Consider the following 13,131-nt stretch of genomic DNA (forward strand, 5'->3'; position numbering starts at 1 on the left):
AGAGCCCTGGGTCCTAACCAAGAAACAAAAAGGCCGCTTTCCCCCTAAGAGACACGCTTTTACGTTTACAGGCACTCTGGTTTTCCACTTAACCATCAGTGGTACAGTTTAAGGAGATGCTAGGAGAAAAGCTGAATGAACAAAAATAGTGATTCCATTAGCAGCTTGAAGACTATAATAATACTTATAGACTATAACTATTAACAAGCACTACTAATTCCTAAACACAACTTGTATTGCTTTCATAAGGGTAAAAGAAGAAAGATAATCCATTTGACCGTGCAACTGTGTTAACTGGGAGTAAGTGTATATAAAAATCCTCACGCCCCACACAGATTACCTTTGGGCCACTCCTGGCTTATGGGTCCCAAGGTTCTGCAACAAAGGGGAGAGAAAGCCAGTATCTTGGAGTCCAAGGCTAAAACAACCTCACTGAGGAGAACAGAAGTTCACCATCTAGTCTTGCAAGATTTTCCACCCTAATGCAGGAAGGCAGTACATAATTTAACCACTTGATGGCATCTACATGATAAAAGGAGCTGCTTCCTAAGTGAAATCTTGCTAAATGTGAGGAGCCTTTTTATCTCTTTCTACCATCCATTTTGGTTGTTTTGTAGAGATAAGATCTCAGCAGGAGTTCTGGGTGTCAGCTAGAAAGGCAATATTGAAAAATGGTCTCAATTAAGAAAAGGAAAAATGCAGTCTGGAGGACTATTCCTAGCACTGGCCTTCCCTTCCCTTCCCACGGTCCCTCCCCCACAGCCCTTACCTCCTGCTTGTCTGAGCTACTGCGAACACTCCTCACCTCATATATCGCAGTGAGATCCCGGAAGAAAGTCTTCGCTCCATTCAGGAGCGCTTCGTTCTCTGGACACACCACAACGTAAGCGATATCTCTCTGAGACCCGTAGGGTTCCAACATCAGCCTCTCCCAGTATGGTAAGGCAAAGGGGGACAGCACCAGGAAGTCGTAATCATATCCCAACAAAAAGGTTGGAATGGGCAGTGGTTCTGGAGACTCATCCGTTCCTAGAGGAAAGGGGGGGGGTTCCCCCCCAGCAAGATATTAGGAAGAAACTAGAATATAGCACAGTATTCACTTCACTGAATGCCAGCGTTATTTAATCCTCAAGCCTCTCTCAATGCTGCCCTCAAAATGCAACGGGCAGCAGCAGCAACCAACTGTGGGAGCGCTTGTCCTGACAGAGGCTGTGTGGTGGGCTGGAAAATTTGGGTTTGAATCCAAATTTCTCATCCAGAACCTGAGAGTAACATACAGAGGCCTTGATAAAGAGGAAAAAAATATCTTAAACCTTCTAAAAACATTACAACTTGGATGCCAAACCGTTTCCCTATTGGTAAAACGAAGGGATCAAATCAAGCCTGAATTCTCTCTGGAAACAAAAACAATGAAGCTGACGGTGTCCTGCTTTGGGCCCATAATGTGAAGGCAGGATTTTCTGGAAAAGGCCATCATGCTGGGAAAGGTGGAATGCAGAAGGAAAAGAGGGAGACCCAATATGAGACGGACAGACTCCCTCAAGGAAGCCACAGGCTTGTGTTTGCAAGAGCTGAGCAGGGGTGCTGAGGACCAGATGTTTTGGAGGCTGCTCCTTCATGAGGTCGCCGTACATCGGGGCGACTTGATGGCACATCACCACCACAAAAGGGACAGCTTAAAACATCCCCCCCTCCACTGTCGTCCCCGGATCCCCCCATCATGGAAGAGAAGAAAAACATGACTGTTTCAACAGGAGAGCAAAAAAGAAAGGACGGGTCTGGCCAGATTTACCATAAGAGCCTCGGCCGGCCATTTTGTGAAACTGCTGCCAGGTGAGAGGGCCCTGCACGCCCCAGGAGCGAACGGTTCGTTTCTTCTGAATGGCGTCCTGAAGGACAGGCTGGAGGGACAGCAGCATGCGGAGGATGTCCTGGGAACACTGCGTGCTCACGTCTACAACTGAAAGCAGCCAGAGTTAGTTCAAAGGAGTGGCCGTCGCATCGCTTATATTGATGGCCCTGGTGATAAACCCAGAGCCCTTTCTAGTGGAGGAATTAACTGGTCAGTTAAAGGCACACAATTAAGAACTGCTCAAATGGTTGACCATGACACAGAGAAAACAATTGGCCTGTTGCTTAAAGAATAAATAAAAAAAAAACCTTAATGCAACATCCTTACAGTAACATCCTTCCCCTCAACATCTCTAGGAAAACTTAAGAAAACAACCCAACAGGTATCCTGAAGTTCAGGGCAAAAGGCTGGCCGGGCCAACCAGTGGAAAAGTTTCACTGATTTCAATCCTTCTGTTTTGTAAATGGGCAGAGTACTTCTTGATGATGGGAGATGGGGCATTTTTGGGGGAGTCCTGAGGCTGACCGGGGGGGGGGACGACCAGTGTGGGAGGCTCCATTTTTCTGTGTCTGTTTTGTTTTCTACCCCGGTTTTTTTTTACTCCTGGGTACAATGGGAGGGAAGAAACCAAGACCTGCGTCATGCTGGGGACATGTCAGGAGTCCGGATCCTACTCATCCAAGGCTGTAGGATTAATCCCCTCCAATTCAGCCCCTCCTACCAATGGAAACATACATCCCTCAGCTCTACCTCTACAGTGCAGGCCACACAGCCCGCGGGATGCTGTTCTCCTAGAGCTGTTCTCGGATGGCAGAGGGGTGCTTTGGTCTCATCCAATCGCCGAATAAGACACAAGTTATCTGAAGGGATCAGGGCTGCTCTGCTCCAAACCATGTTTCTTTTTAATGGCTCGGGTTAATTGACTACATTCATCAGAACACACAATCAGAACCTATTTTAAAATGTCTACACCAGCAATATTCAACCAGTGGGCTACACTGCCTCCCCAGAGGAAGCAGGAAACTAGTGATTTTTTTTGGGGGGGGGGAGGGGCACTAGAAAAATGTAATTAATATTTTAACTTCTTTATTTTCAGAAAATTGGGTCGGGAGGGCACAACACCTGTTGCCTTCTTAGCATGCAGTCTATGGCATCGGCCTGCTTCTTCTTTTGTCTACATGTGTGAGTCACACCGCAGGGCAACATTTATAGTATGTGGATGTTACCACCTGAAATTTTCCCCAAACAAATCTGCCACTTTCCTTGGGTCGGTAACTACTGTTTCCCACTGTGCCTTAAAAAACCAAAAAGTGGAGGAAAACTGTTCTTTAGAAACCACGTTACACAAGAACACAAAGAGTCAAAATCAGGTGCAGTGAAACGGTCAATACTTCCCCTGCTATTCTTCCTAAACATATTAAGGGTAGATTCCCCCCCCCCACTGCTCTAGCCCCAAAGGATTTCCCCCTGACCTGGTAAGTCAAAGACAACCCACCCACCTATTATCTCCTTCAAAGTCACCTTGAGGAGCCTTAACAGATCTCAGAAGCTACTACAAAGCAAATCTGTTCAGGACCCACATCCTCAAGGAAAGCCAAGAGTCCTCTAAGGGTCAAAACCCACCACAGTTCCAGAAAATAGTAACAAAATTCCTGTTTTAGTGATATTTGGAAATCTGGACACCGCCCACTCCCTCCAATTCATAGTAACCTTGCAGTTAACTCAGAAGCCCACGCCTTACTCAGGCGGGAGAAAAGCAAAACCTTTTTTTTTTTTGCCGGAAGTCAACTATTCCCACAAACCCAGAGACTCACCGTTCCGTTTTGACCAATGATGCAAGCAAGTACTTTTCACAAGGGCTTCGTCAACCTTCCCTCCTGACATGTTGTCCATGAACTGGCGCCCATGTTCCAGCGCAAGGTAGCAGTCATTGCAACAATCCCTTTCCTCTGCACGCACCAGGCTGCCGACGGCACTGGCTTTGGGCAGAGGGTCCTGATCGGCCGCTCCAAAGGGTGAGAACAAGTTGGTGCACTGGTCTTGCAGCAAGAGGATCAGCTCCTCTGGCAACCGCTCGGCCTCCTTCGGTCCTCCGCCGTGCTCGACGGCACCGGTGCCGCGGAGAGCCTCGAAGCGCTTCTCGGCCTCCTTGCCGCACTCCGTGTTGCGCCCTAAGATGTCCAACTCGTCCTCCAGGAACAAGCCAGAGCTGTTGCCAAACTTCCGGTTCATGACCGCGCTGAAGCCGCAGGTACACCGGTACTGAGCTTCCTGGGTCGGGTCGGGAATGTAAACGCCAACATCAGCACCTTTGATGTTCATGTTGCAGACGCAGATGCAACAGCTGTCAAAATTGCAATCCTTGAAGAGATTCATCACGGATTCGGAGAGAATGAGGTTGACGTAGAGGCTGTGGGCTTCGGGGATGGAAGGGACGGTGGCCGGCTCGACAGAGTTGAGCGGCCGGCAGGTCGAGGGCGTCGAAGCGGGCGAATACAAGTCTGAGTTCTCGTACTTGACAGAACCTTGGGCACTGGCCGGGCCCCCGGTGCCACGGGGAGTTCTTGGCGTCCGAGGGGTCCGAGGGGTTGGGAAACGAGGGGTGGAAGGAGAAGGCAGGATCCCTGGCCCACCATTACTGGGCGGAGCGCTGCTGGGGGGCATCCCAAAGGGAGTATGTGTCTGTGGGGTGTACGCAGGGCCGTACTCTTGATCAATGGTACTGCCATCGCTAGAAAAAGGAGCCGGGAAGAGTTATATTCACAGTCTTCTGAGCAATACATGAAAGATTCACATGCATAGTAGGTTAACTACACACAGAGTGCAAGAACGATTCAAAAGTTCAAAAAGTCAAAATGGTCAAGACACAGGGTTCATGCTAGCTTTTCACCCAGATAGATTAATGGATGTATCGTGTATATTATTTTAAATTAGTTTGAAGAACATCAAGTTCTTCGCTGGAATTACACAAGAAATGCAAACAGCCTCGTAATTCTTCAGACATCTTCCTATGTTTTGGAAGCATGGCGACAACGTCTTCCTGAATACGCTACATAAGATGCAAGGAATACCACAGGGAAGGGCCATTGTCTGTGAAGCCTGCGTGCCACTTTGGAGCAGAAGGTAGGGCGGGAGACAGTCACTATCCTGAACCTGCAAGAAGCCACCCTTACAGGCTAAACCCCACCACCGGTCCCAACGAAAGCAGATTCACTGACTCCAACAGGACTGTGGACTCAGCAAGCCTCCTTCGTTCAATGGGCCTGGGCAGCAACAGACTGACCCCTGGCGCTCACCCTCCGCGCACAGAAAAAGAAATCACTCAAGAGGCAACAGGGAGAGATCCAAGCTGTTTAAAGAGTCAGGAAGATTGAATCCATGCTTTACGGCAGAGCTTCCCGGGGTGTGGCAGAACGTGGAAGGCACTGGCATTCTGCACCTCCCCAGCCTGCCTTCAGACCAGATCCTCCTTTCTCCAGACTTCGCGTTCAGGGCAAATAACTAATTTTAGCTCAACGGCTGAATTAGCTTTGCTTCTTCTCGGTGATGTCATCCCAGAACCCACTCAGATTGGCTAAGTGACAGTCTCCCTGTTACCGGGAAGACCACCTTTGCTGTTTACATACAGAAAGTGCCAAAGCAGCTGCCGAGCCTCTGAAATTCTCCTGTGCCTACTAAAATTAAATGTTATCTCCTAAGCGTTCAGTGCCATTTCAGCAATTCATGGCAGATTCCATTTCAAACATGACATCTGTGAGCAACTATTTCCTTTTACTATAAACAGAACAGATATTTCCCCTCTTTCTCCATTAACCCCCCCCCACACACACACACACAGAGAGAGAGAGAGAGAGAGAGAGAGAGAGAGAGAGAGAGAGAGAGAGAGAGAGAGAGAGACTACTTCGCATTAACATATTGCCAAAACTACAGCAGAGTCCCCCAGTTTGCCTTTCTAGTACTCTTCACGGCTTATTAAAACTAAATTTATACTACAAAGTACCCCCGAGAAACCATTACATGAGAATCCATGAACAAAGTTTACACCTGTTAAATTGCTATTTTAAACACAAGTAGGGAAACCAAACAATTTTAAGTAATACCTTAACATAGACGTCTGTTGTCAGCAAAGGGGGAAGGGGGTTTACTCCCTGTGGCTTACTCCCACAGCCCTGACCAGCTGAGCAAATGGTGAAGGATGATGGAAACTGGAATCCCCAAATAATCTGGAAAGCCACAAGTGCCCACCACCACCCCTGATTTATAGGGCACCTATTTATTGTAAGGGGGTCCAGTGCATTAAGACCATTTTATTCAAAGGAAGGTGAGAACCACCTCCTCCCAATTGACCAGCCACCCAAAGGAGCCGGGGTGCAACTCCCGTGATCCCAGAGCCAGCCCGGCTGGGGGCTGTGGCCCAAGGCTCCTGGGAGGGCACCCCGAATAAGGGCTTTTTCTCCAACAAAAGCCACCCACGGCCTGCGACTGTGAGGTGTGTGGCAAAAAGGTCCTGCCCTGTTGCCAACACCTTTAAGAAAGGCGGCATAAGAGACAACGGTTCTCGAAAGCCGTTCCGCTGGACATTTTGAGGATTAACTCCGAAAAGCCCCAGCCCGCAGTCCAAACACAAAGGTGGACCAGAGGCTGAAAACCGGTGCTTTAAGCGCGAGGTGGCGACACCCAAAGACGAACAGCCTCTGCGGTTTCACAGAACACATACCTCTCTTTGATGAACGGCACAGCGGGTCCGGGAGGAAGCAACTCCAGCTTCCCAACGGCCCAGCTCTGGCGGTAGACACACTCCTCGGGCAGCTTGACGGGCGGGAGACACTGGCTGGGGAGAGTCTTCAGGGGCGCAAACATAGAACACCCCACAAAAGCTTGGCTGTTCTCGGGCTTATAAACGTACGAATAATCCTAGCAGGTGAAAAGGGAACAGGTAGACCATCAGAAAAAGTAAGAGGCAGATAGGAAATATCTTTTCTCTCTTCCTCTCCCAGAAACACACTTCAAAAACCCAGTCCCTTAGTTTACCCCCAAGAGAAGAAGCTGTAGAGGAGCCAATAGGAGGATTTGAGCTCCACCAAATCATTCAGAACTTTTTTACTGTGGCTGGAGTGATGGTGGCTATTTTCCTCCTTCCCCATTCTGTTTCCTCTATGCAACCTTTACTCGCCAAAGAACCTGTCTGGAAACTTTATTGCCAAAAGAACAAGACACATGGGCTACACTTCAAGGAAGGCTACTTCCTCGTGAGCAATTCTGTAGGTTTCAGCCTGCTGCCTCCTGATTTAGACGGAGAACCCACCCAATGGGAGGTACCTTGAATGGTGGTTTTTTTTGGGGGGGGGACGGACAAAAGAGAAGACACACCACCTCCATGGTGGAAACATCCTTGTTCCATAAAAGGTACAGGTGGAGCAGGATGCGGAGTGTTTGTGAAGTCGTCTTCTCTGTTTTGACAGAGCAAGAGCACAGAGCTGGCACACCACTCACGAACGGGCTGTACAGCTCCCCAAAAACTCACCCCACATACCCTTAGTCTGACTGTGGGCCAAGAAAGGAGATGGATAAAGAAGCAATTTAAAGCTCATTCTAAATTGGATCCCTCTGTTTGCATGTAACCAACAAGTAGGTGCCACCAAAAAAATGCAAGGCTGTCACACTACTAAACAGGGTCACAGCAAAACATACCGATTCATTCCAAAAAAGCACAAAATGCCCACACTAAACCACAAAGAGAGAGATCCATTATACTGTCTTCCCATCATCGTAACATCGCATTTTCAATCTGATAAGCCCCAAAGAGGATAACGAGATGCAAGAAGAACGACCACCACGAACAGCGAATGAAATTTAAAAACTCGGAGGCGGTGACATCAAGACGACTTTCTCGTACCTTTATCTCCGAGGGTTTGGGGCTGCAGAACCCTTCGTCGACTTCAATCCTGAACTGGAGGCCGACCGCAGCACCGTTCCCGTCGAGGACGGTCCCTCCTGGTGTGGTGTCCAAGCTGCCATATTCCTTACTGTTCATGTTCATGGGAGAAAATCCCATAATGTGTTGCTCCAACGACGGTGGCGTGGGATACATTTTATGAAGGTCCGCCGTACCTGGGGTAGATTTCAAAGTGTGACTGCGTGTTCCCACCCACCCACCCCAAAAATGCTGGGCTGGCACTACAGAGAGGTTTCTCTTGACTTTTGCGATATGATCCTCGCACTTTCCAAGACATTAACGGTACCACTGCTATAATAATCTACGCGACAATGGGGGCCGATGCCTTGCCCGCAACTTATGGAATATCCCCTTCCTGGAGGTTCTCCAAAGACAAGGTCTGAATATTACTTGAGAGAAGCCTGAAGTAGGTACATGGAATGGCAAAGCCGATCAATGCTCTCTCTGTGGCCAGAACAAAGGGGGGGGGGGGGGGGGGAAATGGCCACGGAGGGCAGAGGCCGGTTTCAGACACAACGGCTCAGTCCAGCTCTCCCACAAGAAGTCACAAAGGACAAAGTAAGGTGGAGATTGTCAACCCACACGCGAAATGGGACCACCACCGTGGCCTGCCGGAGCAAGCTAGCCACTTCCAATCTGTCCTCAGCGAGAGGCAGTTAAGAGTGTGTGGCTGTTAAGAGCATTTGACGAGCACTCAGGAGACCAAGGTTCAAATTCCCGCTTGGCCGGGAAATGCTCTGAGTACTCTCAGGCCACCCATGGTTTTTCTGTCCCCCCCCCCCAACTCCGAGTTCCCAGGTTTGTTTTCAGGAGAAAGCAAGGCGTATACGTCACACCCTGAGCTCAACTGGAGAAAAGGCAGGACATAAACAGGACAAATAAATAATAAGGACGGTTGTTGTAGAACTCAAGAGTTCTAACTCCTGTCCTCTGAAGATGCCGGCCACAGAGATGGGCGAAACGTTAGGAAGAAAAACCTCCAGAACACGGCCAAAGAGCCCGAAAAACCCACAATAACCATCAGATCCTGACTGTGAAAGCCTTCGGGAATACAAAAATAAGGACGTTTGAATTCTGCTATAGGAGACATGTCGATCCAGTGAATTTTATGCTTTTCAGCTGTAAAAGCTTGGCCGCTGTAAGATTTGCTGCACAATGACTAGGGAGACCCAAAATCCTCTCCTCCCACCTCTGCTGGGTTACAAATGATCCTGTTCGGTGATCTGTGTTACAGAAGCAATCCTTCCTGCATGACTGGTGCAAGTGGGTGACAATGGGAGCAGCAGCCATGTTGTTAAAAGCAGGAAACTTATGAATCAATCTGCTAAGATCTTTCTATTTCTCACGGGATCTGCGAAGCCAGCAAAAAACACCTCAAATTCAAGAGCCAAACACGCTAGCATGGGTTCACAGAATGTACTCTGCAGATATTACTATACATTATCTTTTTCCAGACACCGTTGCCTGCCTCAAGTGATCCTAAATATTTTTGGCTCCTATTTTCAGCTGGCATCATGCTGCTTCTATAGCGAACCCCTCATGTTGTTAAAGCAGAGAGCAAAAATTGTGTATGTGATAGTACGAAACAAGGGGGGGGGGGCACTTACTTATGCAAGACAAAGGGTCCAGATTTCCTGCTTTTGACTCCTTACAGTTGGATCGGTCATCTGCACCATTCAGCATCCTTTTAGACCCAGGCTGGGGAGGGAAAAGAAAGTAAAATCCTTGGTAAGAGAGCTGAAGAAAGTAAGACTTTAAAGCAACTTCATTAAGGGCCGGGGCCTCTGTATTCTAAAAACCCGTGCCATGTGGCAAATGGCTCAAAAATGGATGGAAATTTCTGGAGTGGTCTGTGAGAGGCAGCACAGGCGCCCTGCTACTCAAAGTAGGTCGAAATCAAACTGAGCAGGGCCTGGAGACGGCTGGGTGGTGGTGGTGTTTAGGAGTTACAGTCAAAGGAATGAGATTCTCCAGGTTTGGGCTAGGCTCAGATCCACCAAGAGTTGTCTTTCAGGATCCCAGCTATAAGTTTTAAGACACATGCTTCAGGTCGCTTAGTTGTCTATTTCCAACTTTTACTGCATGGCTATGAGCCTTCAATCAAATTCAATCAATTCAATCAACTTATATTTGCCTTATGCTCCACACTTGCAATTTTAGATCATTAAATGCATTTCTGGGGCTGCACGTCTAGCTTTTTGGCTGATTACCATGAAATCAGTTTTTCGCCGGCAAGCGTAAACAAGGGTGAGGGAATTGTCCCTGGTGCATGCATTTTTCGCACAGAGAATGAAATCAAAAAGCCCAGGCAACCCCTCATCAAATGGGTGGCTTAAAAAAATTAATTCGCTCCTGAATTTGCCTCAAAATTTCCCGAGCTCATGATGAACTGCTGGATGGCTTAGTAGTTTAAGTCTCTGGCCGTGGAGCCAGAGGTTGGGAGTTTGACTCCCCACTGCGGCTCCTCGGCAGGGGATGGGCTTGATGACCCATAGGGTCCCTCCCAGCTCTGCAGCTCCAAAATGATGACGATGAATAGGAGAGAAGGTTCAAGCCTCAAGCAATCAACTTGCTATTGGAAAACCCACCCAGAAGGGCAACCTCTGGGTGCCAAATAAGCAATCAAGCTGTACAACTCAATGCCGGCCTATTAAACCCCCCCCACACACACACCTTCAATAGGAAGAGCTTCCTCCAAGTCTCACGACATCAGCTGGCGACCCCCTAAGTGGGCGTCACTCCAATGTGGAGTGCCATTAAAGGAGAACAGGACTCTACCAAGAGTACATATTGCACTACAGGTGACATCAGCAGGGCACGATTAAGGTCAAACACACCCATTTCATTAGAGGAGCCTCCAAAACCGACACAGATGCCAAAAGCATGAGAACAGGAGTCCTTCTTATTTTTAATTATACGCTGCTCTCTTCTGCGTGTCACGTTGGTTTCAACAGCAGCCCTTCTTTGCATGCAGCGCTTCTGCTACAGGCAAGTGTTTCTACCCCACCCCACAAAGAACTTACGATGCGCAGATCTCAGCAAACTGCTTACCGTTAGCTCATCTTCGTCAGAGTTGAAGAGATTGTCAAGGTCAGTGTAGGAGACAACAAGGTCATTTTCATGGAACAAGCTAGTGGATGCCGTACGATTGTGAGGGGGAATGCGCTGAGCATCTATCCCTGAAAGAAGAGATACCAGAAGCGTCCCATCAGACTCGAGACACGGCGGGGACATCATACGGTTTAACCACGGACATATTTTGACCTGAGGCCTTCCCGTCAAAGAAACGAGTACATTCTCCTATCAACACAGCTAGGTTTTCTTCACCTGGGTCACCAGATAGTTTAGACGCCTGGTTTGGGTGGCTATTTTTATTATTTATCCTTCTATCTTGAGGACGGTTTTTCACGACTCTTTGCTTGGATAGACACTTTTAGAAAATCTGCATGCTTTTGCTGAATGTGAAATGACAGATACGTTTTCCACATTCTGTCCTTCTCTGTCCACCACTTCAGCGCACTTTCACAGGAGGAAGGGATAACATATACATTAAATGACCAAGCCTACCTCATGGACATCTTACATTTATTTGGTTTGCTTTGTAGGCATTTGTGTTCAAAACACACCCACACCCTTTTAAATTAACTAAGCACCATACATTTTAAGGAAACAGACATGTTACCTTGTTTCACAGAAGGGCTAAAAAGCGACATTGCATCTTCCCCAACATTGGGTGCCCCATCTTCACTCTGGGAGGGGAAAAAAAGGGCAGCAACAGGAAGTGTAAGTGAAGGCATGGCTGCTTCACATTAACCTATAAAGGCTGCTTTACAGTGAGCAACAGGCCCACTGGGCCACCACGTCTAGCCAGCTGTTTCGACCACCAAGAACCCTCCCCTTAAACCTGATGCCCCAAATTCTTTTCAATGAAGGTTCTCAAGACAGAGGCCCCTTGGAAGCACAGCACGGGTTCTGAACTACAGCAGAGCGTAACAGTGGATGTTTTCTTCCCACCTACGTTCAGAACCTGAATATGAAATCTTATTTTGCAAGCCTCAGGGGTCTTCTCCAAGTAAAACAGCTCCACATCCATAAGCTGTGGCCCCTCCCCATGACTGCCATTAAGGGAGACCAAGCAGAAAACATTACAATGGAGCCGAATACACATTTGCACTTTCCCCCTGAGCCCCTCCTGCTCCAGTGGCCAGCAGGGGCAGCCATTTCCAGTGTGAATCTTGGTGCTCACCTTGTGTTTCTTCCCGACTTCTCGTTCACTGTTCTGCCGGTCCTTTTTATCAGGAAACGGGAACTCCTCATCTCCATCAACAAAGGCATACGGGTCCATTTCCGGCTCCTGGTCAGCGACTATTGCTGCTAGATACTGGTTCTTGCTCTTGTATTGCTGCACCAATTCATCAGACACCTTTAGAGGTTTCCTACACTGTACCATTAATCTGCAGGAAAGAACCGATATATGGCGACCGTGAGTGAAGAGCTGGAAGTCAGGAGAAGAACTACACTTTTAGGGACATAAGGATAGATGCAAACAGCTCTCTTCATCTCAGATGCAACAAATACAATTTAGAATGTGCTCTTCTATAGGCCTGAAGGCATCCAAAAATAACTTGTGTGTGTTGGGATTTTTCAGCCACCAGGACCTTTCTCCGCCTGCTCTCCCTTGGCCACAGAGACAACTGAGATCAAGTCTTGCATTAGGTATTTTCCTGGACTTGTCCTTCAGACGGGCAACAAACTGGCTGCAACTGGACACTAGAGACAGCTGGCATTTCTATCAGGAATAGGGTTAGCAGCCGCTGGAATGCTAACATGATGGACAGCATCCTACACCAGCGATTTTCACCGATTCTATCTTGCCGCTCTAACCTGTTTGCAGAGGAACCTCTGCCTGTTTGTCACAGATGCCTAACGGGGTACAGAAGACTTAAAGGCCCCTTATAAGAGCATCATGAGATGAGCTTCCATACTGTCAACCCACAGGTAAGACAGATACAGCATTTTACTTACTTATTTAATTTATTTATTTAACTTATATGCCGCCCACACTACCCAAAGGTCTCTTTATTATATCCCAACTTTCTTCCCGAAGCAGAAGCAGCCAAAGTGGCTTTGCATTAACAGTGAATAAGAACAAAAATGGTTACCGGTATTAGGACTGTAATGTAAGAAAGACATCTTACCAGCCGGTAATTGGCCAGAAACACAAATCTCAATTAAACAACCGGAAGACTAGAGATCGGCCCTAATACAGAGGGTGTACAGTATAGCTTTAGGCAAATGGATATTCTAGGAGGCGGGGGAGAAT

The 13,131-nt window shown here is 47.9% G+C and overlaps 1 protein-coding gene across 3 annotated transcripts in view; it reads right to left on the reverse strand.

Annotated features, from left to right (window-relative positions):
• The window catches only part of MED13 (mediator complex subunit 13), a 94,894-nt gene that overhangs the window by 14,676 nt on the left and 67,087 nt on the right, over window positions 1-13,131 (reverse strand). For all 3 annotated transcript variants that reach the window (XM_020786808.3, XM_020786805.3, XM_020786803.3), the window contains exons 10-18: window positions 12,055-12,262; window positions 11,491-11,557; window positions 10,860-10,987; window positions 9,416-9,506; window positions 7,749-7,963; window positions 6,570-6,766; window positions 3,667-4,583; window positions 1,793-1,960; window positions 806-1,029 (exon numbers count right to left, since the gene is read on the reverse strand). In XM_020786808.3, the coding sequence (XP_020642467.3) occupies window positions 806-1,029; window positions 1,793-1,960; window positions 3,667-4,583; window positions 6,570-6,766; window positions 7,749-7,963; window positions 9,416-9,506; window positions 10,860-10,987; window positions 11,491-11,557; window positions 12,055-12,262 (2,215 nt within the window). The remainder of the gene's footprint in view (window positions 1-805; window positions 1,030-1,792; window positions 1,961-3,666; window positions 4,584-6,569; window positions 6,767-7,748; window positions 7,964-9,415; window positions 9,507-10,859; window positions 10,988-11,490; window positions 11,558-12,054; window positions 12,263-13,131) is intronic.

Source organism: Pogona vitticeps, chromosome 7, assembly GCF_051106095.1.
Source record: "Pogona vitticeps strain Pit_001003342236 chromosome 7, PviZW2.1, whole genome shotgun sequence".
Lineage (NCBI taxonomy): Eukaryota > Metazoa > Chordata > Lepidosauria > Squamata > Agamidae > Pogona > Pogona vitticeps.